The 27,249-nt window shown below is 44.3% G+C and overlaps 2 protein-coding genes and 1 non-coding gene across 5 annotated transcripts in view; 2 read left to right on the top strand and 1 right to left on the bottom strand.

The window, feature by feature from the left end:
* The first annotated feature begins 10,915 nt into the window (after positions 1–10,915).
* LOC136318564 (serum amyloid A-2 protein-like) overlaps positions 10,916–27,249 on the top strand; it is a 29,752-nt gene continuing 13,418 nt past the window's right edge. The window contains exon 1 of one of the 2 annotated variants that reach the window (XM_066251072.1): positions 10,916–10,940. The gene's annotated coding sequence lies outside the window, so the exon portion shown is untranslated. The other variant, XM_066251073.1, reaches the window with a different exon arrangement.
* LOC136318570 (serum amyloid A protein-like) lies at positions 10,922–14,133 on the top strand. Of its 2 annotated transcripts, none has more exons than XM_066251080.1 (3): positions 10,922–10,940; positions 13,248–13,386; positions 13,830–14,133. In XM_066251080.1, the coding sequence occupies exons 2-3, from the start codon at positions 13,259–13,261 to the stop codon at positions 13,993–13,995; spliced, it is 294 nt and encodes a 97-aa protein (XP_066107177.1). In that variant the 5' UTR covers positions 10,922–10,940; positions 13,248–13,258; the 3' UTR covers positions 13,996–14,133. The 2 variants fall into 2 exon arrangements, with proteins under 2 accessions (XP_066107177.1, XP_066107176.1); XM_066251079.1 differs by lacking the exon at positions 10,922–10,940 and adding an exon at positions 10,953–11,018.
* On the bottom strand, positions 11,798–11,873 carry TRNAS-GCU (transfer RNA serine (anticodon GCU)). Its single transcript has one exon. It is a non-coding gene; the product is annotated as a tRNA-Ser (tRNA).

Genomic DNA, 27,249 nt, shown 5'->3' with positions numbered 1-27,249 from the left:
GGAGGAGGCCAGGAAAAGCAGCCAAGATGGCGTAGTGTTGAGTGAGAAGCCAGTTTGTACAGAGTTTGTGCAGGGAGTAGGAAGGAGATGGGAAACAGAGGTGAGTAAGTCTGGTGAGCTAGAAACCTTTGATTCTAGGAAACTCGGATAAGTCAGTAGCTTTGTGAGCACTGAATGTGAGTGGGTTTTGGAGCCCAGTGTGTGTTTTTACTTGCCCGCCGGGTGCAAGCTAGGATTAAAGATGATGTCCCATCAGTTCTTGGCTCCGTTGTTTCTTTACTGACTGTCCAAATCCAATGTGAACCTGCATGGGCCAGGCTGCTGTAAGGATGGTGGCCTTGGATACTCACTTTACACCTCTCTAATGCTAATCTCAGGAACTGAGAGAGCAAGCTCCCAGTCTGCCCCACTTTATAGTGCAGAAATCAAAACCTTTAATCCAATATACAAAATAGGAAAGTCTCTGATACAAAGTTACTTATCTGAGTCATAATGGGATTGCACCACCCTACATCAAAAAGGGTGGGAAAGGCTTAGTCCTAAAACCAAGCCCCAGGCTACAAAAATCCTGCCTGCCCACAGCCTGCCCCCAACACACATTAATATCACCTGGGCGATGGGCTTCCATGTGGGCAGCGCCATCTTTAACAAAGTGAGCATAATATATTTTATCTGCCCAATACACAGCCTGCATCTCTGGTTATCCCCCACCCCCATCTCCATGAATGCCCAACATCTAGTGTAGTAGACACTCAAAAAAGAGCTGATAAATGAATAAACATGTCATCATAGGTAGTTCTGAAATTCCAGAATAACAAGAACACTTCTCACTAACTAGAAACATGGATACTGTTAGATATGCAAATTCCTAGGTTGTGTTTCACTGTGAGAAAATGTCTGTGAATAAAAATTAGGCCAGGAAGATGGGAAGATGGCAGCGGAGTAGGTGGACACTCAGACGCCCAGCTCTCACCACCAAACTGGAATACAAATCAATTTAGGAAAAATCAGCATGAAAAACAAAATCTGGACTACAAGAACTGCTCTCATAAACCAAGGAGCAAAGAAGAAGCCACAACAAACCTGTTAGGGAGCGCCTGAATCTCCCCTGCTAACAGGAATGGAGGGGAGGAGGAGGCTAAGAGCCCAGAGGGGATCTCACCCAAGGGAAAAGAGAAGAAAATACTGCTCACAGTCACTTGCCTGGTGACCAGGGATCGAGGTGTGTTGAAAAGACAAGCTTATCTCCCAAGTGGAAAGGACAGGGAGAGGGACAGACTGTGAGGGGCTAAGGAATGCAGGAAATGAACTAAAAAAGCTGACTCATCCGTGCTGGAGGCAGCCATAGCTGGGGGAGAGACTGAATCTTCCACAAAACAGTACTGAATTGCTTCCGGATCAGAGATCTCCGGACATCTCCCCAGCCCCAATAAGCGCAACAAGACGCAGCTGAAAACAAGAAGTGGGGAGGAGGGGCAATAACTCAGGTCTCCATGGAGATATGAGATACATCTCCCCCTACTGAAGCTGAGAAAATACCCTGCCCCCAGAGAGATTAGTTGGCTGAAGAGGCCTTCAGAGTCTCAGGTTACACCCATCACATTCCTGGATACACTTTCAAGGAAACCCCCTGCTGAGATTAATAAACAAGACTATCACCTGTTAAGAAAACAAACAAATCAAGACTTCAAAGCTGCCCAAATCCGAAAGTGGATTACAAATAATAGCTGATACCAACCCAAGAAGACCTAGAAATAACACAACTGAAAACTGGAGGCAGACAACACCAAGCCTAGCCTCAACCAACTCTACAAATAAAACACCCAAACACAATGAGAAGACAAAAAAGTGCAATCCAAATGAAACCACAAGAGATACCTTCAGGAGATGAACTGAGTGATATGGAAATAATCAAACTTCCAGATGCGGAGTTCAAAATAATGATTGTAAGGATGCTTAGGGATCTTAGAACAACAATGGATGGTCATTATGAACACCTAAATAAAGAAATAGCAAGTATAAAAAAGAATCAGACGGAGATGACAAATACAATATCAGAAATAAAGACCACAATGGAAGGAATTAAAAACAGGATAGATAGAGCTGAGGATTGAATCAGTGAGTTGGAGGACAACTGAAATGAAGGCATGAAAGCAGAGAAGAAAAAAGAAAAGAGACTCAAAAAGTCTGAGGAAACTCTTAGAGAGCTCTGTGACAACATGAAGAAAAATAACATCTGCATCATAGGGATTCCTGAAGAAGAAGAAAAAGAACAAGGGATAGAGACTTTGTTCAATCATATCATAGCTGAAAACTTCCCTAAATTAATGCAGGAGAAACTCTCACAAGTTCAAGAAGCACAGAGGACTCCATTAAAGAGAAACCCAAAGAAACCTACACCAAGACACATCATAATTAAAATACCAAAGCTAAGCGATAAAGAGAAAATATTAAAAGCTGCAAGAGAAAAAAAAGCTATCACCTACAAAGGAGCCCCCATAAGGATGACATCCGACTTCTCAACAGAAACACTTGAGGCCAGAAGGGAATGGCAAGAAATATTCAAAGTAATGCAGAACAAGAACCTACAACTAAAACTACTTTATCCAGCAAGTAAAAAATTTTAAAAAATTAGGCCAAACTCTACTGTACTCTTCTCCCCTTAAGACATCATCTACACTTCTCCAAGTCATTATACACTCTTCCACAATATGAGTATATGACAGAGTAGAAGTCACACTAGATTGGTTGAATCCAGGGCTTGGCTCTCAACTTCTAGGTCGTGCTTCCTCCATGTCCAGATGGCTGGGTTTTAGGATCTGTGTTGGAAACTCAGTGTCACAATCTCTACTAGAAAGGTATTCTGCTGTTTTGTAACAGAACCTTGTGTAGAGATAAGCATGAAACAATGGAATAGGGCAAAGTCTGGGTTTCTTAGTCCCTGTTTCTGAGATAGCTCTGTCCAATGGCATTCTTCCAAATCAAGTCATTCAAACTGGAATTACCATAAATCACCCTTAATATTTGTAAAAGGTGTACCAGTTTCCAGAAAAGAACATTTGTTAAGGAATGAAGGCAAGGTGCTGAAGTAGAGAGAGGAATGGCCAAGGATGTTCTGGTCCTTGAGTGAGCCATTTATACTCTCCTATAACTTCATCAGAAAAAGCTTTGCAGCCTAACCAGGCGATGGCGCAGTGGATAGAGCATCAGACTGGAATGCAGAAGACCCAAGTTTGAGACCCCGAGGTCGCCAGGTTGAGAGCAAGCCCATCTGGTTTGAGCAAAGCTCACCAGCTTGGATCCAAGGTCACTGGCTTGAGCAAGGGGTTACTCGGTCTGCTATAGCCCCACTGCCAGGCTCATATGAGAAAGCAATCAATGAACAATTAAAGTACCACAATGAAAAACTGGTGATTGATGCTTCTCATCTCTCTCCATTTCTGTCTGACTGTCCCTATTTATCCCTCTCTCTGACTCTCTGTCTAAAAAAAAAAAAAAAAAAAGAGGCTTTGCAGATGTATTCCATGGATTGTTTCTTAGTGAGTAAAAGAGAGTCGTTCCTAGACGATCTGGGGCACATGTTAGCCAGAGTGAACTGAGTGCAGCTCTATGAGTGTTTTATTCATAGATAAATAAAACCCCTGGCATAGGAAGAAAAGTTGTATGCCCTTTACAGTAACTAGAGATCTCAAAGGTAAAGACCTAGCCTATTAGGACAAGTGCCTCCAAGTTTGAATGATGTGTGTCAGCTTGAAAACTTAACTTCTTATTTATATATTTTCCATTTTTACTTTTCCATGTATTGAGAGTTCACCGTATCTCCCCTCATTAACCCACTCCTTCCCCTACTCTCTTCCTTTGTCCCTCCATTCTCTCTGGAACTTCTATTAAGAGTGGACTGTGCCTGACCAGGCAGTGGCGCAGTGGATAAAGCATTGAACTGGAATGCAGAGGACCCAGATTTGAGACCCCGAGGTCGCCAGCTTGAGCGTGGGCTCATCTGGTTTGAGCAAAACCCCACCAGCTTGAACCCGAGGTCGCTGGCTCCAGCAAGGAGTTATTCAGTCTGCTGAAGGCCTGCAGTAAGGCACATATAAGAAAGCAATGAACAACTAAGGTGTTGCAACGCGCAATGAAAAACTAATAATTGATGCTTCTCATCTCTCTCTGTTCCTGTCTGCCTGCCTCTGTCTATCCCTCTCTCTGACTCACTCTCTGTCTTTGTAAAAATAAATAAATAAATAAAGAGTAGACTGTGGAAACTTTGGGAGGACATCAGAAAGGCATCTCTACTGGTCATATAACAAACAGTCCCTTGGGGCTTTGGGGAGGTAGTCCTACCAGCTGGTAAGTATCAGCCTTCCAGAACACGGCCTCCCACACTCAGCCCCAAAACAATATGGAATCTCAGCTTGCTGTCATGAACCAGGATGCTAAATCACTGCTTCTTTTAACTGCTATCCTGTCCCTGCTTCCCTTCACATAAATGAATTTCTCTCTGGGTCAGACTCCACCCTTTCTACACTCCACCTGATCTTCCACTACTGCCTTTCAAAGAGCTCTGGGTGAGAAGACACTGGGGGAAATACCCTCCTTTAACTTGGCCTATTTCCTTCTCCTGTTACAGAAACTGAACCTTGCTTTTCTCCTGTTGATTCCACTTACTGTGGTCTTCTCCCACGGGGTAAGCCTCCTGCCATTCCTGAACAAGAGAATGGGAAAGAGAGTCTTCATCTTTTTACCCCCCACTGCCATCTCTGCTGTCTTTACCCCCAATGCTTTTAGAGCTTTGTCTCCTAGGTCTCTGTCAAATTCTTTACTGCCCTCTCTCCTGCTTTACCAGTGTTATCTGTGCAAATGATTTCCACAACAGGGAGATTTTCAAACACAGGTATTCCTGAAGTCAACTCCAAACTTGCTGAATCAGGGTTTTCAAGGTTCTGGCCCAGGAATTTGCATTCTTAAAACACCCACAAGATGCTTCTGTTTTAGAAAATCTGATTAGTAATGTTTGGGTATAAAGCATCTCTCCACTGTATTTGTTGCTATATCTCCCCACTCCTCTCCAACCTTCATGGAAAATTTCCACACTTCATTCACAGCCCTCATTCCAATATATTCATTGCAACATATAGTATTGTTTTTGTTCACTCCATAAGACACACTTTCTTCTCCCGAAAAGTGGAGGGGAAAATGCCTGTGCGTCTTATGGAGCAAATGTTCATTTTTCTTAGCTGTGCCGGTAAACATGTAGAATGAGCACCAGCAGGTAATCATACACAACGGGCGGTGTGCGGAACCTGCATCTGCTCAGTGATCTCCTGGTTCCGGTTTCCACAGTTCCATGCAGCGCAGCAGGGAAGGCAAGCAAGATTGTGACGGCGCATTGATCTAGCATCATCGAGGGCAGAAGTGAGAGGTGTGCTGCAGCGATGGAGGGCTGCGCTGCAGCTGCTGAAGCCCTGAGTGAAGTGCTGATGTCACTTGTTGCCAACCTAATAGCATTTCATTGGCTGGCTGGCTGGCAAATAGAAGAGGGACCAAGGGTGTAAGGCATGTGCAGTGAGCTGGGAGGCCAGTGGGAGCACAGGCAAAGCAGCGGCAGACGGAGCAGGCTATGCTGCTCATCTCCTTCAGTTTATTCCAGCTGTAATCCAGGTAGTTTTCCTATGGAGTGACATTAGAGTAAAAAATAACTGGACTTTCCCTAGTGCAGCAGCAGGGGGGTTCATGGAAAGGATGGATGGATGAAAATAGAATGAGAGTGTGGATTGAAAAAGTTTGGTCCAAACGTCCTAGAGGGCTTCTGAAAAATTGCCCTGTTAGTGCTTGACCAGTTTAGAGCATATATTAGCAAAACCACACACAAAAAAGATCTTTACAAAAGTGAAGACTCATCTAACTGTAATTCCTGGGGGTCATACTAGCCAGTTGCAACCTCTCAACGTTTCCATCAACAAACCGTTTAAGGTCTTTGTGAGAAGAGTGGAACAAATAGATGGCAGCTGGTAATCATGATCTGACACCAACTGGATGAATGATAAGACCCACTACCACTCAAGTTTGTGAATGTGTTAAAACATCAAGGCAGTCAGTGAAGAATGCAATCGTGTTACGGTCATTCAAAAAATGTGACATTAGCAATGCTTTAAGATGGCACTGAAGATGGTACCATTTATGAAAATAGTGAACAAAGTGATACCAGTGATTGTGAGCAACTGAGCTTCTTAAATTCTGACACAAGCAACGATGAGTTCCTGGGGTTCCTGGACAACTAGAAGAGTATTAGAACATTAAAGACTCTTCTCATTTGTTGATAACAGTGCTAATGGTTGTTAATATTGCTGTTGAGTTTACATTGTTGAAATATTATTGTGGTATATTTTATTAAATATTTTAACATCATTTGGTTCGAATTATTTTTTTTCTTATTTTCCTCCTTAAAACCCTAGGTGCGTCTTATGACCAGGTGCGTCTTATGGAGCGAAAAATACAGTAATTATATCATTGAAACCTCCCAGCATCCTAATACGTAACATATTACTCCCTTAACGTTCCAATATGCCAATACCTGGGGAAAGAATGTTCCAGATGATAGGAATAGCTAATCCAAGCCCCTGGGGTGAGATGTGTCAGGGGTTTGAAGAACAGGGAGCAGAGCAGTGTGACTGGAGGAAAAGGAGCGAGGGGAGAGAGTAGGCTATGAGGAGTGAGTGAGAAAGAGTTGTCTTGTAAGCCATTGTTAGGGCCTTCACTTCCGCGATGGGTAAAACTGAGAGGGTTTTGAGCAGAGAGTGACATGGTCTGTCTTGTGTTTTCACATCTGGTTGATATATTGAGAAGAGACTAATTGGGGGCAAGGAGGGACACAGGGAAGCCACCAAGGATTCATCACAATAATCCAGATGATGATGCATAATAACAGTATGATAATGGTAGATGCGAGGATGCTGGCTTTCTGGATATATATATTTTTTGACAGTAAGTTCAACCATTTCGAGTCAGCTGGGATTTTACTGCATATAAACAATGTCCATGTTTATCTGTTCATCTCTAAATGATGAATATTACACAGCACGCATCATGTTTCAAAGCTTTTTCATTTTCTTAACTTCCAAACACCACCTTCACACAACTTCTTTCAATCTATGCAGATTACTTCTCCTCCTTCATTCACTCATTGAATCATTTGATCAATAAAAATTACGAGAGCCTGTTACTGGTGAGATGCTGTGCTTAGAGACACAGCAGATTGTCTGTCAATATGCCACACAAGGTTCATACCCCTGGGTCTGCACACCATAGGGCCAAACTCAGAAACGCAAACAGGCAGATTAGGATGCATCCTGACAGGTAAAGGACTGGTTTTCCTGGTTTCCCTCTGTTGTCTATCGTCCATCTTAAAATATACCTTCTTCATTCTCTCCCCTTCTTTTATGAGAGAAATACCTGATCCTACTACACTCTGGGCAGCTCTGTCCCCAGAGGTCCTGTGGGCCCTTGGACCTTGGAGTGTGTTTTGCTCGCGCTTATCTGCCACTACTTTTGTTAACTCTCTGCTTATACCCTATGACTCTCCCGCATCTTTAGATGAGTTCCCCATAGATCTGCGCGTGTATTCATTGACGTGATACTTCAACAAGTATTTACTGAGTGGTGATATCCCATTTCCCACTTATTTCAGGGCTGCCCTTTGGCAGCTGAATGTGGTCAGATAAAACTACACAACCACAGTGACTAGTCTCACTGTAAATTCATGATCTTTAAGCTGCCTTACAATCCTGTTACGCTTTCCAAGTTAATTTATTTTGCCATTCTCCTAGATGCCCATTATCCACTCCTCTCCTGGAATTTCTACCCTCTTTCTCTTTTATCCTCATCTCAGTTAAAGACTTTGCTTCCAACTTCGTGGAAAAATAGAAGCGATCAGAAATAAACTTCCATGGGCTCCCACCACTGAATCCGCTGATTTACATGCATTTACTCACACATACTCTGCCATCTCTCCTGTTACTAGGGGTGACCTGTCCAATCAGCATCTAAGGCCATCCTTAGGTTTAGACTCTGCAGACAATAGTGACACCTGTTGCTAATAAGTGATTAAGACATTAATATTATATATATATAAAATATTAATGGGCATTTAAAAAGTTAACTCACACTCTGCCTTTATTCTTTAAGAAAGGTGCCCATTTTATAAAAGCCTGACTAGATGGAGGTACAGTGGATAGAGCGTGAACCTGGGACACTGAGGACCATGGTCTCCCGATTGAGCATGGGATTGTAGACATGACCCTATGGTTGCTGGCTTGAGTGCAAAGGTCACTGGCTTGAGCGAGGTTGCTATCTTGAGCAAGGAGTCATTGGCTTAGCTAGAGCCTCTGCACCCCCAGTCAAGGCACATATGAGAAAGCAATCAATGAACAACTAAAGTGCCACAACTGTGAGTTGATGCTTCTCATCTCTCTCACTTCCTGTATGTTGTAAAGTCAAAAGGAAATCTTGGTATATCTCTCTTCTCTCATACTCTAGATTTCTTATTCAAATCAAGAGTTTGAGAGTTTGAGACCCTGTACCTCAAAAAATGTCAAGTATTAAGGAAATAATTGAGTAAACAGCCAGGGAGCTGAGAGTCAAAAAGAGTTTACATGCTGATAGTTCAAAAAAATCCAGCAAAGGAAATAAGTAAGATATGAACTTCATTGGGTTTCAGGCATTTAGTCTTTCTCTTCAATCTGCCCTAAGACAAATAGAACAAAGTCAGTTTGTTTAGGATGAAATACAATCTCCAGAATTCTCTTTCTGGAATGTTTTCAGTTAGGATGAGGCACACAGTATATATTCTTTTGATAGTTAGAGGCGCTATTTATATATAAGTGTGGGTTATATACATATAGACTTCATCTCCCTGAGCAGAAAACTGCTGACATTTTCAACACACAGTGACAAAGGACAGACGGTGACATCCCGTGTCCCCACCCTGGTGTCCAGTAAGTGTTCCTTTCTACACTTCACCATGAGAAGTCTAGTAACCAGGAAGATACAGGTGACAAAAGGCTTTGCCCCATTATACCCCTGACTGGGATCCGCGCACTTTCCCAGTTGGGGTGCCATTTTCCCATAATAGATATTCCCGTCTTCTGTGCTTTTATAGGGTTCTTAGAGTTTATCCTTTATTTCTATTGGAGCGTGAAAATTACCCACCTTCCCCTCTTGATCCTTATGGCAGTGGTCCCCAAACCCCGGTCCGCAGACCTGTACCTGTCCATTGGCCATTCGGTATCAGTCCTCAGACAAACAATAAATAACTTACATTATTTCCATTTTATTTATATTTAAGTCTGAAAGATGTTTTATTTTTTAAAAATGACCAGATTCCCTCCATTACATCCGTCTAAGACTCACTCTTGACGCTTGTCTCGGTCACGTGATACATTTATTCGTCCCACCCTAAAGGCCGGTCCCTGAAAACATTTTCTGACATTAAACCAGTCTGTGGCTCAAAAAAGGTTGGGGACCACTGCCTTATGGCCAAACTCATAATAAAATTGGTATGAGACCAGATTAAGAGGAGAAAAACTAATTTCACGTGCGGACATGAAAGATCATAAATGAGGTTGAGATAAATAATCAAACCAGCCAGCTTTTAATACTTTGTTGAATAAAAAGAACAATACATTTGTGAAGCTCTGACAGGTCACAATTGGATAGGTTTTGGTCCCCATTAATGAGGAATCTAAGCAAAGTGTGAGCTTGGGTAGTGTTTGGTAAAGAAGTAACGAGGTTTGCATATACAGACTTTCTTGAACTCTGGCTTAAGGGAGTCTGACTCTTCCCCTCTGGAGCGGGGAAGGCATCTACACAGGAGGGAATTTTTTCCTGCGTGGTGGGGGACAAGGGAGGGTCGATGTGCTCTTCTTGCATTGGGATTTTGTCAAGTAACTGACTGAAAGGACTCAATACCCCATTGTGGGCTATTAAGTAGCAGCCTGCCCTGGGTCCCACAGTTCCTGACACCTAAACACCTACTCCCATTTGGAGGTGTGTCCAGGATTGGGAGGCAGAGTCCCCTCCACTTGAGTGCCCATGCCCAACGAAGAGGCTAGGATAGTTTTATTTTTAATTTAAAATTATTTTAATTACAATCAGCATACAATATCATATTAGTTTCAGGTGTACAATATAGTGATTTTATGTATATATACCTTAGAACATGATCACCATGAGAAATTTAGTAACCATGTGTCAACATGCAGAATTCTGGGAAGAAATAAAGGAGCCGGCTTAGATAAGACACTGCTTCAGGGCTGACAGCGGAGCAGGCCTGTCTGTGCCTTGTAGTCTGTGCCTTGGAGCTGAGAGCCGAGCATATGCAGACAGAGGGGAAGCAGCCTTGCAGGGCACCCATGAGATTGGGTGGGTCAGTTTAGGAGCTCAAGGGCTTTAGCCATGAACTCAAAGGGGTTTCATTTCTGACCATCTGCCATCTGGCCCAGCAGGGACCATCCTGAGGAGATGACCAGTAAAGCAAGGTGCTGGCTGGAGGAGAGTCCTCTCACTGCACACCTTCCAGCAGCCTAGGTGTCTGTCATGGGCCCACACCCTTTCCCTCCACAGCCCAGGTGGCCTTGTCTCGTCCCCTTCACTCAGACAGCTGGGCCAGCCTCCTGCCCCGTGGCTGCCAAGGCAGAGCAAGTCTGCCTTGTTTCCTCAGAGTTGCACAACGGGGAAATGACCTGTGGACAAAAACAGACACTGGTGTCCAGTAAGTGTTACTTTCTACACTTCTAGGAGAAATGACCTTTAGGGACTTTGCCCAGGTTCAAGTCTGCTTTTCTCCCCCTCCCCCATGTCCCCGGCAGGGAGAGCTCAGTATACATAAATAGCAGTCACCGGTCCCCAGCAGGCAGGGACGGTAGCTCTCCTCCACTGGAATTCTGGTGAGGAACTACTTCAAGAGTGATTGCTTCCCAAAGCTTACTCTGTTTTGTCTTTCCCAGCAAGCCTGTGAATTCATGGTAAAGTATCATTCTGTGTTGTGTATTCCCTGTACGAGGTCAGGGCTGGGGGAGTACAGTTAGTGCTTTATGATTAATTACAGGCTGCTATAGGATGACCAGTTTGGTCTTGACGGCACTCTTCCTCCACCAATGCCACCTTGGTGATATCATAGACAGTCTTGGGCTCAGAGACGATGGGTTCAAAGTAACTTTGACTAGAAGACATATAATATGCCTTGAAATGGCATAAAATTGTCCTCAGAACAAACTGCACAAAGGATGGTTAAACTATCCGTCTTCTTCTCCTCACTCCCTCTCTCTTGCCCTCTTTTTCCTCCCGTCCCTTCCTTCTATTTCTTTATTGGACAGTTCAGAGGGACCTGCAGCTTAGCTCTTGCTTGGGCTTCCTACAGTCAGGGACACTGTCCCTGCATCTGTCTGTTGGCTACTCCTTTTCTAGCTTTTTTTTTTTTTTTTTTTTTTTTTTTTATTCTTCTGAAGTTGGAAACGAGGAGAGACAGTCAGACAGACTCCCTCATGCGCCCGACCGAGATCCACCTGGCACGCCCATCAGGGGGTGAAGCTCTTCCCACCAGGGGGGCGATGCCCTCCCTACCCCTCCGGGGTGTCGCTTGTTGGGACCAGAGCCACTCTAGTGCCTGGGGCAGAAGCCAAGGAGCCATCCACAGCGCCCGGGCCATCTTTGCTCCAATGGAGCCTCGTTGTGGGAGGGGAAGAGAGAGACAGACAGGAAGGGAGCGGGAGGGATGGAGAAGCAGATGGGTGCTTCTCCTGTGTGCCCTGGCCGGGAATCGAACCCGGGACTTCTGCACAGCAGGCCGACGCTCTACCACTGAGACAACCGGCCAGGGCTCCTTTTCTAGCCTTTTAACTGACGGAAGAGAACCAGTAGCATCTATTGAGTCTCCTGAGGGAACTCAGCACTTGAATGCAATTTAGGGACCAAGTCTTCTGATGGGCTAAGGTGTGAGGAGTGTTCCATGAATCTTTCTGTGCTAACTGGGACACTTCTAGAACCAAGGACACTTCTGGTCACCCATTTTAAGTGCAGAAGAACTTGGTGAGGCAGACATCTTCCCCAGCTTTGAAGCTTAGAGCATGTGAGTATGTTGAGTACGGACTAGCTGCCAGTCATCACATCACAGAGTAGAGTCTGACCCGCTGAGGCTACAGTCTTGCCACATAGATGTGCCCGGGTCCCTCTTCCTAAAACTCGGTGATTCTCAGTCCCATGTGCACACTGGTATCACCTGGAGAGAATTAAAACCTATTGAGGCCCGAGGCCCTCCCCAGAGAGGCTGCGATCATTTTCCTCACATGGCACATGGCATCGGACTTGCAAAATGTTCCCAGATGAATAGAATGTGGCGCCAAAACTGAGAAAGAAGACCACGTTCCTAAGGCTTGCTTGCTTACCTCATCAGCCCAGTCTAGTTAGAAAGTTATCAGGACGCCATTTTATAACACTAACACTCAGAGGGTCTCAAGTGACAACCAGGTGCATTCTGTCTGCAGGACCACATTTATTAGGCGTGAGTCAGGCAGAAATGCTATATGTCGGTGCTTCTCTCTGAATCTGCTCTCTCTGTCACCACCTTGCTCACCAAGTTCCCCGACATTAACAGGTGTAGCTTCATCCTGTACCAGAGGTTCTTATTTATGGGCAGTTTTGTGCCTCATGGACATGTGGCAATGTGTGAGGCAATTTGGGTTGTCACGCTGGAGGAATATGCTGCTCACACCTGGCTGGCAGAGACGCGGGCATTCTGGTGAACATCCTGCGGTACTCAGGAAGGCCCAGAAAAACAGAGAATCACCTGACCCCAAATTTCAAGAGTGTTGATGTTGACAACTCCTATTGTGTATTGACACCTCTCTTGTTTTCTGTAAATATATGTCACAGAGGCCTAAGTGAGGTGGAACCCATAGATAGCATCTCAGGAGTCAGACAACTGAGTATAGCACAGCTGTGTCCCCACCTAAATGACTCGGTGGGGACTGGATTTGAGGAATGTTCTTCTTAACTTCTGGTATCAAGGCTGTTGCAACCACAGGCTGAAATTGAGTCAGTGGTAGATTTTTTATTCTTTTTTTTTTCTTTTATAAAGTGATATATTAAACTTATATACAGGATAATAGATTTTTCATTCTTGATTCCTCTCTAAGGGTGTCACAGTTTTCTGGTATTTCACCTGATATCTCTTTGCCATGTCCTTTCCTTCTCAGGAGCTAAAGACATGTGGAGAGCCTTCTCTGACATGAGAGAAGCCAATTACAAAAACTCAGACAAATACTTCCACGCCCGGGGGAACTATGATGCTGCACAGAGGGGACCCGGGGGCGTCTGGGCTGCGGAAGTGATCAGGTAACAGGGCTCCTGGGGATGCAGGGCGTTGTGCAGAGCCTGGCTGACTTTGGGCATCAGGAGGGCATAAACCCTAGAGAAGGACCTATAGGGGCTGTGGGCTCCTGCTCATGTTCTATGCCCACCTTCTCCATCCTTCCACACCAGTGTGGGGCTTGGGCTGCCTACAGAGCCAGAGTAAGGCTAAAAGATGTTTGGTTCTGTCCCCAAAAAGAGAAATGAGGGGCAAGGACTGATTCCCACCCTCGCCTGTGGAATCTGTCCACCGAGTGTGTGGGTGGTGACCCCAGAGCTGGGTGGACATGCCCAGCTGGGTGAGTGTTTAGCCCCTTTTTCCTGGCTCCTCTAAGAGTCATTAATTCCTGGAAAGGGGAGGGTTGGGAGCGGGGGACAGTTTCTCATCAGCCCCTCATTCATCTCCTACCTGTCCTTCTTCATTCTAGCGATGCCAGAGAGAATATTTATGGGCGAGCCGCAGACCTTTTTAGACATGGAGACAGTGGTCACGGACTGGCTGACTCAATGGCTGACCAGGAAGCCAACAGACATGGTTGGAGTGGCGGGGACCCCAATATCTACCGACCTCCTGGTCTGCCCGACAAGTACTGAGCTCCTTCACTCTGCTCTCAGGATTCGGGGCTGCGAGCCCCTGAGGGCAGCGACACCCAGCCATTGAGTTCTACATCCCTGATGTTGATGGATGGCATCTAATAGATATCTAATAAATGATTAAGAGATTGAATTGGTTGAATATTGTTTGTATTTCCTTGGTGTGAAGACTGCCTGTTTGATTCCACAGGGTGATGGATTAATATCCACGTGACGTCTGAGACTGTGCCTGTGTATTTCGTGTGGGAGACACATTCTCAGGGACATACAAGACAGTCACAGTGCAATAACTTTTCCCCTAATCAGACCTGCTCCTCTTCTGGTGCCTCGGGTTATACCTGTGCTCCGTGACCTCCTGTGTCCAGACTCCTTCACACCCAGTTTCTTGTGTACTGTCAACTTCTCTGCCCCCGGACCTCATTCTGTTAGTGTTGTTCCTCAGTGGTCGCTGTCTGGGGGAAGGGCACGCAGCCACGGGAAGGCTGGGCAGAAGGATCCTGCTCTAGCAACTGCTGCCTTTTCTTCTGTTCTTTTCTCAGCAGCACATACTAATCCAATTATTAACCAGTAATTTTCTGTGCCATCTTAAGGAATGCCTCCAGGCAGTGTCCATTGCATTAGCTCTTTGTCTTTTTTTTTTAATAAATAAATTTTTATTTTAATGGGGTGACATCAATAAATCAGGGTACATATATTCAAAGAAAACATTTACAGGTTATCTTGTCATTTAGTTCTGTTGCATACCCATCACCCAAAGAGAGATCGACCTTTGTCACCCTCTATCCAGTTTTCTTTGTACCCCTCCCCCTCCTCCTCCCCCTCTTCCTCCTGCCCTCCCTCCACCCCCCGTAACCACCCCACGCCTGTCCATGTCTCTTAGTCTCGTTTTTATGTCCCACCAATGTATGGAATCCTGCAGTTCTTGTTTTTTTCTGATCCACTTATTTCACTCCGCATAATGTTATCAAGATTCCACCATTCTGCTGTAAGTGATTCGATGTCATCATTACTTCTAGCTGAATAGTATACCCTGGTGTTAGTTCTTTGTCTTATGCAAAGATCCAGGCACAGCACATGTCATGGTATGTAGTTGCAGTGACAACATCGAGATTAAGTAGTTGAACTAACTTCCATAGTGCGTTTAAACAGGATGTTCCCTCCACCCAGAACACTCTTCCCACCGGCTCCTCGGTGGCTGCTCACTTCCTTTCCTGACCCCTCACTTGAGCTCCCTCTTCTGAGAGGCCTCTCTGACCACTGTCGTGGTAACATGGCTGTTCTTTCCTTCGGAAAACTATCAAGGTTGGAATGACTTTGTTCACTTCTTCGTTTACTTTTTCTGTTATTTGCTTTGTTTTTGTTGCTTGGATTGTTGTACATTACTGTCCTCAGGTCTCCTCACAAAGGGATGAAGCATGTCTGTCTTGTTTATGTCATTCTTATATCCAGAATACCTTTCCAGTCTCTGGCATATTATAGATGCTCAGCAAACACTCTTTGAATGAATCAGTACAATAGGAAGAGAAGCATTCTTCAGAGGATGTCAGACCTGAAAGAAGTGCTTGGGATTGTGGAGAGTGGGGATATTTGCTGTAGGTTTTGTTTTAGAGAATGTTATTATTGTGGCTTGAAGATGAATATACATATCTATACCAAAATCTATACTAAAATACCCTCTACACTGACAGAAATTCACTATATCGTAGAATAATTACTTTGTCTAGCAATGCTTTCTTTACAAGCCTTATCATAGGAATAAATATTATAAACCTCAGCAATGCCTTTCAGATGTGTCAGCTTGTAGAGGCTGAACTACAGTGCACATGGTTTCCTCCTACGGAGTCATGTGAGAGTGAGCCAAACATGTGTTCTCTCTGCAGAACTGCAGGATGAGGAGAGAAAGCGGCCTTTTGTTGTATACACACATCTTCCTGAAGTAATTCAAACCCTAAACCGGATGTTGTTGTAATGAGACTCCGTATGTGTGATTACAGTTTCTATAAACTGTCTTTAAGTTAATCAAATGGATGACTGTGTCAGGTGGGACTGACGTAGTTGGAAGGCCTTTAGAAGAAGGCTTAATTCTTCCCTTTGCTGGACTGCAAATAGTCATTGAATCTGCCATCCCGCTCCCATTTCTTTGGATCTCGCTGTTCCGGGACAAGAAGCGTCAGGCCTGGCTATGAATTTTCAGTGTGTTCACATCCTCCCATTCCTGGCTGCCCATGTTATGGACTTCACACTTGCTTAGCCAGCCCCCATACCTGAATAAGCCAATTCCCACAGTATATCCCCTAACATAGACATACATGTTCTCTTGTTTCCCTTTCTCTGGTTGAACTCTGACTGGTACAGAATTTGGTAGTAGAAGTTGTTCCAGGAGAAAGAGAATCTTAAACATAATATAGGCCCTGGCCGGTTGGCTCAGCGGTGGAGAGTAGGCCTGGCGTGCGGGGGACCTGGTTCGATTCCTGGCCGGAGCACATAGGAGAAGCGCCCATTTGCTTCTCCACCCCCCTTCTCCTTCCTCTCTGTCTCTCTCTTCCCCTCCCACAGCTGAGGCTCCATTCTAGCAAAGATGGCCCGGGCGCTGGGGATGGCTCTTTGGCCTCAGCCCCAGTCGCTGGAGTGGCTCTGGTCGCGGCAGAGCAACGTCCTGGAGGGGCAGAGCATCGCCCCCTGGTGGCCAGACCGTCACCCCTGGTGGGTATGCCAGGTGGATCCTGGTCGGGCACATGCGGGTGTCTGACTGCATCTCCCCGTTTCCAGCATCAGAAAAATACAAAAAAATAAAATAAAAAAACAACAAAACAAAACATAATATAGATGATATAGATATAGATATAGATAGGTGATATAGATTTCTATTGAAGTTTCTTACCAGGAATTGGTTTCTGCCATGGTGGGACTGGCTAGGTCCAAAGTCGGCAGGGAAGGCCTGCTTTCATGCAGTCGATCTGGGAAGGTCACAGGCAGGCTGGAACTCCAAAGGCATGGGCTGAACCTGTTGTCCACAGGTGGAAACTCCTCTCCTTTGGGTGATTTCTCCCTTTGGACATAAGTCTTCTAGACTGGCAGAACCACAATTCACAGGAATGGACAACAAAATTTTGCCAGTTGATCAGGAGAGGTAACAGTGAGAGAAGTCACTGCCACTCCCTTGTCTTGAATCTCGAACCTGTCAATTTTGGTTATGGGAGCAACAGTACCATATATTGGACGTGATGCTAATTTAGAATATAAATATCACATTCTGGGGTACATGCCCTCTCCCTAAAAGTTGTTGCCATCAAGCTAGCATTGTAGCTGAGTCTTCAAAAGATTATCCTACCATTCTACCCAGCAAGCTACTTCAGGTTAATAGGGAACATGGTTAAACCCATGAGTTCCATGAGCAAGGCCCATTGCCATACTTCATTTGCTGTATGATAATATTTTTAACTGTGTGTGTGTGTGAAAGAGAGAAAGAAAGAGAGAGAGAGAGAGAGAGAGAGAGAGAGAGAGAGAGAAGAAGTGACAGACAGGTAGGGAGAGAGATGAGAAGCAACAACTTGTTCCTTTACTTTAGTTGTTTAATGATTGCTTTCTCATATGTGCCTTGACTGGAAAGGTGGAGGCTCCATCAGAGTCAGTGACTCCTTTCTCAGCCAGAAACCTTGGGCTCAAGCAAGCAACCTTGGTTTTCAATTCAGTGACCTTTGGGCTTAGGCCAGCGACCATGGGGTCATGTCTATGAACCCATACTGAAGCTATATAAGGACGTACTCAAGTCAGCAACCTCAGGCTTTTGAACCTGGGCCCTCAGCATCCCAGCTCGACATTCTATCCGCTGTACCAATACCTGGTCAGGCTACAGTGATATTCTAAATCAGAAGTAATATTCTGTGGTATTCTGTGATTGTCGGTAAGGTATTCTGTATATCCATAAACTGGTAGAAGCATCACATGCAGAGGAGGCAAATCTGTATTTTAGTCAGTGTCTATTCCTGTAAGAAAAAGTGTTGTCACTTCCATGATGGAAGTTACCCAAGCCTATCACTAGGTTGCTTAGCGATCACCCCAGGGAACGGTGCCATATCAGGGACTCAGTGTTGGTCTCTGATGCTGGTAGATTGGGCACTTAGTGGTGACTGTGGCCACCTTGGCCTTGGCAAGTGGAAGTCCATGTAGCTGAACTGACATATAACCAACCTCAGCCTTGCTACTATGGCCATTTTGTTTATAAGCCCATTCGACAAGAACACGAGTGGCTGGGGAAAGAATCTGAGCAAAACATTTAGACACGTATGTCTTCAAAGACAGGAATCTTCAATAAGCACATAAAAATGACATCTTCATCATTCATTAAGAAAATGCAAACCAAAACCACAACAAATACTACCTCACACCCTTTAGAAAACAGATGATAAAAGAGACAATGACAAGTGTTGGTGAAAATGTGTAGAAATTGGAAACCTTATACATTGTGGGTGGGAATGTTAAATGGTGCAGCCTCACCTGACCAGGCGGTGGCACAGTAAACAGAGTGTCGGACTGGGATGCAGAGGACACAGGTTCGAGACACCGAGGTTGTCAGCTTGAGCATGGGCTCATCTGGTTTGAGGTAAAGCCCACCAACTTGAACTCAAGGTCGCTGGCTCCAGCAAGGGGCTACTTGGTCTGCTGAAGGCCAACGGTCAAGGCACATATGAGAAAGCAATCAATGAACTAAGGTGTTGCAATGCGCAGTGAAAAACTAGTGATTGATGCTTCTCATCTCTCTCCGTTCCTGTCTGTTTGTCCCTGTCTATCCCTCTCTCTGACTCACTCTCTGTCTCTGTAAAAATAAATAAATAAATAAATAAATAAATAAATAAATAAATAAATGAAATGGTGCGGCCTCTTTGGGAAATAGTGGCAGTTTCCCAAAATTTATTCATAAAGTTACCATGAACCAGATGTTCTGTCCTTCTGCATGTACCCAAAGAAATGCTACCATATTCACATAAAAATATGTACAGCAATATTCATAACAGCATTATTTAATATAACCAAATAGTGGAAGCAGCTCAGATAATTTTAATTTGTTAGTGTTAAAACAAAATGTGGTATATTCATACAATAGACTTTTCAGAAGGAAAGCACAGCCATGTTACCATGGAGACCAAATTCAGTGAGATTGCCATATTCAAGATAAAATTTTAAAAATCAGCCTGACCAGGTGGTGGCGCAGTGGATAGAACATTGGACTGGGATGTGGAGGACCCAGGTTCGAGACCCCGAGGTCACCAGCTTGAGCGCGGGCTCATCTGGTTTGAGCAAAGCTCACCAGCTTGGACCCAAAGTCGCTGGCTCGAGCAAGGGGTTACTCCGTCTGCTGAAGGCCCGCGGTCAAGGCACATATGAGAAAGCAATCAATGAACAACTAAGATGGTGCAACGCGCAAGAAAAAACTGATGATTGATGCTTCTCATCTCTCTCTGTTCCTGTCTGTCTGTCCCTGTCTATCCTTCTCTCTGAAAAAAAGAAAAAAAGAATTAAAAAAAAAATTTTTTTTAATCAACTCTGTTTCTCTAGAACAATTCTTAACTGTTAAAAAATACAGTATGAAATAGTACCAAAAATATTAACTATACAGGAATCCACTTAAAAAATACACACAGATATTTACAGAGAAAATTTAAAAGTTTGTTAAGGAATAAAATATGGGGATGTATGTCATGTTTATGGAGAGGATGTTTAGCTTAGTAGAGACATTAATTCTCCCCAAATTAATTTCTAAATTCATTGCAGTAGTATAAAAAATTCCCAGTGGAACTTTTTAAGGAATGAAACACACTTATTCTTCATGGCTAAATAAAGGTCCATAAATAATTAAATCAATTTTTAAAAAAATAAGAGCAAAGAAGAAACATACACTGGACTCTGAGGTACTGAGGTGGGCCTTCACCCCAGTGGGGAGACTACATTGATCCTGTCTCGGTCTTTGGGGCAGAGGGTGTCAGGGGGAATGGAAAACCCAGAAATGTCCCAGCCCCAGTTATGTCCAAAACACAAACCAGAGGAGTAGAGTCACACAGCTTTGCAGATCCTCCTAACCCAGACCTGAAGGAAACAATTTCCCATAGAGCAATGGGGGTCGTGGACAACAAACTATCTTCTCAAGGGAGCCATCTCCTGATTTCTTGGCCTCGGTGTGTCTCAATAATACTAAAGCCTGTGTTTTAAAACAAAAATCTTATTGTTACAAGTATTTGAAGCAGAAAAGAGAGACAAGCATGTTGAAAATAGGAAAAATTAAAAGCAACAACCCTCCCCCCCCCCTCCACATCATTAATAGGAAGAAGCATGTTGAGTTGGCCAGGCAAAAACACTAGCTGAGAAGCAGGATGAGGTATTGGTCAGGAGACATTAATGCAAGTCAGGATTTAGAGCTTGTAAGTGTCATAAGCTCTCTGTATGAAGTCTATTGTATGAATATACCACATTTTGTTTAAACACTAACAAATTAAAATTATCTGAGCTGCTTCCACTATTTGGTTACTTTAAATAATGCTGTTATAAATATTGCGGTACATATTTTTAAGTGTCACTAGAAAAGGGATGGGGTTACAGTGAAGGTCTGAGGAAACACAAAGTATTTCCTTCTCCAATAATTCTCCACCTGTCTGAGGGATTCCACAGGATCAGAGCAAGGGGTTGAGGGAAGTTGAGAAACAGATTTGGGACATGCTGTAGCTAGTTTGATCCCAAGAAGCTGTAGGCTTAATTCTTCCTTGACCCTGAAACCATCTCATTGGTCTAAATGCAGTACTCCACGCCTTTCTCAAGTGTGCACAGCCTGGAGGTAAGTATGTCTATATGACAAGATGGGTGATTATGCTAAGCAGAAACTCAAGTTGTCATTATGCTCAGTCTATCTATGAGTGGCACCTGCCCGTGCTTCCCTTCTAAGATTCGGTGGGGTCAGTTCTCCTGGCTATGAGTTCCCCATCCCTGGGAGTAAATGTGGTGAACTGGGAGCTCTTGAATCATCCGGAGCTTCAGAGAATGGGAGGGCCCTGATTCTGGGCAGTATACTCAGGAGTTCTGACCACAGGATATACTTCTGGGGTTATGGAAAGAGAAGTGTGAGTTTCCATTTAAGCAGAGAATCAGTTTTTCTCCCCTTTGATTTGAGAGAGAGAGAGAATCATCAACTCATTCCTCTTAGTTGTTTTATTTAGTTGTGTACTCATTGGTTTCTTCTCATATGTGCCCTGATCAGGGATCAAACCTGCAATCTCCATGCGTCAAGAGGGTTCTCGATCCACTGAGCCACCCATTCAGGGCCAAGAATAGGTTTTACTGAAAAGAAAATTGGAAGGCAAATCACTTGGAACTGAAAGGATCTTTTGTTTATTGAACCAGTATGTTGTAAACCACAGGTCTCTGAAGGTAAGTGAAACCAGGGAATTCCAGAATGTCTAGGGCACAGAGGGTCAAACAAACATTCCCTGTTTTGCTAACTACTCAGATTGAGACAGACTCTCCGGTAAATCTAAAAATTTGACTTTGCTCAATTATAATCAGCAAATTTCCCAGGTTAGATGTTCCTGTCATGAATGTAAAGGAAAAATAATCTCTTTTATGACGTAACATTTTAGTGTCTATCCAGGATTAAATCTTTTGTATTATAAAATTGAAACACATGCTAAACAAGCTAGATACTTGAATAGCTTAACTGTACAGAGGTTTTATGATGATTCATAAGATATACTTATAATTGATTACTTGAAATTTTAAATAAACCTTAAGAAGAATATTTGAGATTTAAACATTTTTTTCTCCCCAATGAGTTCTTAGTTTCAACAATACTGTACAATTCCAAAAGAGCCTTGGGGTTTTGAGTTGCCTATAATTCACTACCTCTTTCTGCAAATATTTAAGAAGAACAAGAAAATATTGGGAAACCCAATATAGACTCTTTTTTTACATTCACAACCTCAGTGCCAGGCTCTCAGGGAGGCCTCACTGTTGCTGACGGTGGGCTGATGACTGAACCCCACATGTTCCCCAGCATGGGTTTTCCTTGCTTAGTTCCATCAGGTAGAGTCTGGGAGGCTTCAGGGGAGCAATGAGGCTCGGTCAACAGCTTCTGGGAGAACAGAGAGCATTGAATACCAACAGGGTTGATTCAATGCTCCTGGTGCCTAGAGAACGCAAATTGGACAAGCCAAGTGCTTTTTCTTCGTGAGGGCGTGTGGGCTTTATAAGAAGGAACACACACTAGGCAGAATGAGGACTTCACATACTTAACAGTTGGTCTTTTTATATATCTGCTGATTAGCTCGTTCAGTAAAAACAACAACAACAACTAGAAGGAAGTCATTTCTTTTGTCCTCCCAATTCTAAGAATCAATGGAGGGAGGGCAGGAAGTAAGAGAGCAGGGAGCCCTTTGGCAGCTGAGCCATATCTGATATTACTAAGCTTGAGGAGGACAAGATGGGGTAAGGAATGATGTTAGTCTGCGGGGATAGTTAGTTCTTCTTCAGGGAAACAATCTTAGGAGGGTTGGTGTCACCTTACCTTCTCTTTCCTTTCATCATACTTTTTTTCCACATAATCATTCCCCTGTATTTATTGGTATCTTACTAATTTTATCATCAAACAAGTATGAGATATTTTTCTATGCACATATAATTCTTTTTATCCCTAATTACACATGTCATTTTTATGAAGGCACGGTGTTAAACCAGTAGCCAGAGCCACAATCACATCAGCCTGGCCCATGCAGGTTCGAACTGGATTCGATCAAATGGTAATGAAACAACAGAGCCGAGAAATGGTGGGCCATTAGCTTTAATCCTAGCTTGCACCAGGCAGGCAAGTAAAAGCACACACTGGGCTCCAAAACGCACTCATTCAGTGCTCACAAAGCTACTGGCTTATCCGAGTTTCCTAGAATCAAAGGTTTCTAGCTCACCAGACTTATTCACCTCTGTGTCCCATCTCCTTCCTTCTCCCTGCACAAACTCTGCACAAACTGGCTTCTCACTCAGCATTCCACCATCCTGGCTGCTTCTCCTGGCCTCCTCCATGTGGCCTTTCTCTGCTCTCCTTTCTAATGCTAATCTTAGGAACCAAGAGAGCAAGCTCCCAGTCTGCCTCACTTTATGGTGCAGAAATCAAAACCTTTAATCCAATATACAAAATATGAAACTCTCTAATACAAAGTCACTTATCTGAGGCATGATGGAATTGCACCACCCCTCATCAAAAAGGGTGGGAAAGGCTTAGTCCTAAAACCAAGCCCCAGGCTATAAGAATTCTGCCTGCCTTCAGCCTGCCCCCAACACACAATAATATCACCTGGGCGACGGCTTCCATGTGGGCAATGCCATCTTTCACAATGTGAGCATAATATATTTTATCTGCCCAACAATGCACCCCTATGCCCACTTTACTACACACAATTTACACCACCAGCATCCCTGTGCAACGAAATTAGGCACATTACACAAATTACTACAACATTACAAATTATACAATTTCAACAATTACAAATGTATACTTCACCAGACCCAGAGCACTTTGCCAAAAGCACAAAATGTCCTTGACCTTTTTTTTATAGCCATGGGGAAAAATTCCGGGGGCAGGGGGTGCTTCTAGCAAAGCCGCACCCCATCCTCATCAGGGTATTTCACATTGTCCAAAATCCGTAAGCCATCCAACAAAGGAGCCAGTGCCCACTCCAGTCATAGTCCAGGAAATCAGTCCACACACATGAGGCATCAGCCACCTCCCTCATCCCTGCTATCCTGGCAGGTCTTACACTGTTTCAGAGAGGAGCACATGGCAATGGCAGTCAGCATTTCCATCTCTGCTTCAGATAGCATGATGGAACTCACCCTTATGTCCCCAAATCGCAAAACTACCAAGGACATAACAAGTACTCCTTGCTGCTGGGCTCTCACCTTCTGGAGACTGTAGATCGCAACTCCAGACCGATTCTCTTCAACCTCCAAAGAGGAACTGAAAACACCAGCTCCCGGTCTCGAAGCCCTGGCTGCCATAGCTTTTGCTCCACAGACCACACAGCTCTGTACCTGGCCTCAGCCTCACCTTCAGCCTCAGCCTCAGCCCCGGCTTCCTGCCTCTGCTGGCTCTCCACAACATCCAGGGCAGGATGCAACTCACAAATCTGTGATTTCTTCTCCAGTGTCTGCTCCATTTCCAAACAAATATTGTGAATCTGGTCGGCCTCCTGCAGTGCTTGCTTCAGCTCCAGGGTCGGCATCTATTTCTCCCACGTTTGCTCCAGCTTCTTGCACTGCTCGGTTTGCAGGTCCCAGGCAGCCTCTTCCACAGAGCTCTCGGTTTCCTCACACATGGCTGTAAAAGTCAGCAGGCCTATAGTCCCCAAAAGGACAACCATGGAGAACCATAACAGCAGCCCGTCCCCTACTCCACCACTCAATGGTGGTAGTGGCTCCATACTCATCTGTATCGAACCCTGCCACAGACTACGTCAAATTTAAAGCCAGGAACCACCATCGTGGCCATTCACATGTAGGTTCGCATTGGATTCAGACAGATGGTAATGAAAAAACGGAGCCTAGAACTGATGGGCCATCATCTTTATTCCTAGCTCGCACCCGGCGGGCAAGTAAAAACACACACTGGGCTCAAAAACCCACTCACATTCAGTGCTCACAAAGCTACTAACTTATCCTAGTTTCCTAGAATCAAAGGTTTCTAGCTCACCAGACTTATCACCTCTGTTCCCCATCTCCTTCCTTCTCCCTGCACAAACTCTACACAAACATGCTTCCCACTCAGCACTCCACCATCGTGGATGCTTCTCCAGGCCTCCTCCACATGCTGGCCTTCTCTGCTTTCCTCTTGTTGGGCAGATAAAATATATTATGCTCATTTTGTTAAAGATGGTGCTGCCCACATGGATGCCCATTGCCCAGGTGATATTAATGTGTGTTGGGGACGGCCTGTGGGCAGGCAAGATGCTTGTAGCCTGAAGCATGGTGTTTTTTTTTTGTTTTTTGTTTGTTTGTTTTTTAATAATTTTATTTTTTTAATGGGGTGACATCAATAAATCAGGATACATATATTCAAAGATAACAAGTCCAGGTTATCTTGTCGTTCAATTATGTTGCATACCCACCACCCAAAGTCAGATTGTCCTCTGTCACCTTCTATCTTGTTTTCTTTGTGCCCCTCCCCACCCCCTATCTCTCTCCCATTCTCCCTTCCCCCCGTAACCACCACACTCTTATCAATGTCTCTTAGTTTCACTATTATGTCCCACCTATGTATGGAATAATACAGTTCCTGTTTTTTTCTGATTTACTTATTTCGTGAAGCTTGGTTTTAGGATGAAGCCTTTATCACCCTTTTTTGATGTGGGGTGGTGCAATCTGATAATGCCCCATATAAGTGACTTTGTATCAGACTTCCTTGTTTATATATTGGATTAAAGGTTTTGATTTCTACACTATAAAATGGGGGCAGAACGGGAGCTTCTGTTCTTAGTTTCTGTGATTAGCATTAGAGAGGAGAGCAGAGAAAGGCCATGTGCAGGAGGCCAGGAGAAGCAGCCAAGATGGCGTGGTGTTGAGTGAGAAGCCAGATTGTGCAGAGTTTGTGCAGGGAGTAGGAAGGAGATGGGGAACAGAGGTGAATAAGTCTGATGAGCTAGAAACCTTTGATTATAGGAAACTCAGATAAGTCAGTAGCTTTGTGAGCACTGAATGTGAGTGGGTTTTAGAACCCAGTGTGTGTTTTTACTTGCCAGCCAGGTGCAGGCTAGGAATAAGGATGATGGCCCATCAGTTCTTAGCTCCATTGTTTCAATACTGACTGTCCAAATCCAATGCGAACCTGCATGGGCCTGGCTGCTGTGATGATGGTGGCTTTGGTTACTGGCTTTACACCTCTCTAATGCAAATCTCAGGAACCAAGAGAGCAAGCTCCCAGTCTGCCCCACTTTATAGTGCAGAAATCAAAACCTTTAATCCAATATACAAAATATGAAAGTCTCTAATACAAAGTCACTTATCCGAGGCATGATGGGATTGCACCACCCCACATCAAAAAGGGTGGGAAAGGCTTAGTCCTAAAACCAAGCCCCAGGCTATAAGGATCCTGCCTGCCCACAGCCTGCCCCCAACACACATTAATATCACCTGGGCGACGGGCTTCCATGTGGGCTGCGCCATCTTTAACAATGTGAGCATAATATATATTATCTGCCCAATAAACAGCCTGCATCTGGTTATCCCCCACCCCCATGTCCATGTATGCCCAACATCTAGTGAAGTAGGCACTCAAAGACGAGCTGATAAATGAATGGGCGCATGCCGAGTCACTGAGTGGGCCTTTGTTAATAACCAGGAAAGCGGGCCACTGAGATAATCCACGTGGTTCTCCAAGTGGCTGCATTCCGCAGTGCAGAATTATTTCTGTCGGTGGTCCCTTTTTTTAAAAAAATCTTTTTATCTTTTAAAGCATTTTAATTTTATTTTGTGACAGAGTCAAAGAGAGGACAAACAGAAAAGTGGAGAGATGAGAAGCATCAATTTTTCGTTGCGGCACCTTAGTTGTTCATTGGTTGCTTTCTCATATGTGCCTTGACCCAGGGCTTCAGCACACTGAGTGACCCCCTGCTCCAGTCAGCGACCTTGGGCTCTAGCTGGCGCGACCTCAGGGTCTTGAACTTGTGTCCTCCGTGTCCCGGTACAATGCTCTATCCACTGCGCCACCGCCCGGTCAGGCTTATTTCCTTCGGTGGTTCTTAATCTTAGCTGTGCAGTGGTGTCTTTACAAGACAAGTGCACCCATTACAGTCATGAAATAGTGTTGTAAATAACTTGCATAGGGGAAACGAAACGACATAAATGCCTCATTTAAAAAAAAATAAACTAAAAGCATAATCTCCCTAGGAATGATGCTAGGCACGAGTACAGTGTGGCTTTGGATGGCGTCCCTTGGGACAGTTCTGTGCCAAAGGAATGAGAAAACAGCTGCTGGGGTCCTAAAGCGCATCATACTTTTGCCACGGATAGACAGGCACTAGAAAGAACTAAGTGGAAGTTAAAACGGTGGACCTGAGTCTTTGTCATATCTGAACTGGCTTTGTACAATATTTGCTGAGCTGTTGGATATGCACTGATCTGTGGATGGCATGCTTAGGGTGCAGATATTGAAGATAAAAATAATAAAGGTGTAAAGAGTTGGGTTGACCACAAGGACTGGAGCAGAGTTTTAAGCAAAGACAG

This window comes from Saccopteryx bilineata, chromosome 1 (genome assembly GCF_036850765.1).
Source record: "Saccopteryx bilineata isolate mSacBil1 chromosome 1, mSacBil1_pri_phased_curated, whole genome shotgun sequence".
Lineage (NCBI taxonomy): Eukaryota > Metazoa > Chordata > Mammalia > Chiroptera > Emballonuridae > Saccopteryx > Saccopteryx bilineata.
The sequence above is the reverse complement of the archived record's forward strand: the minus strand, read 5'-3'. Positions and strand labels throughout refer to the sequence as shown.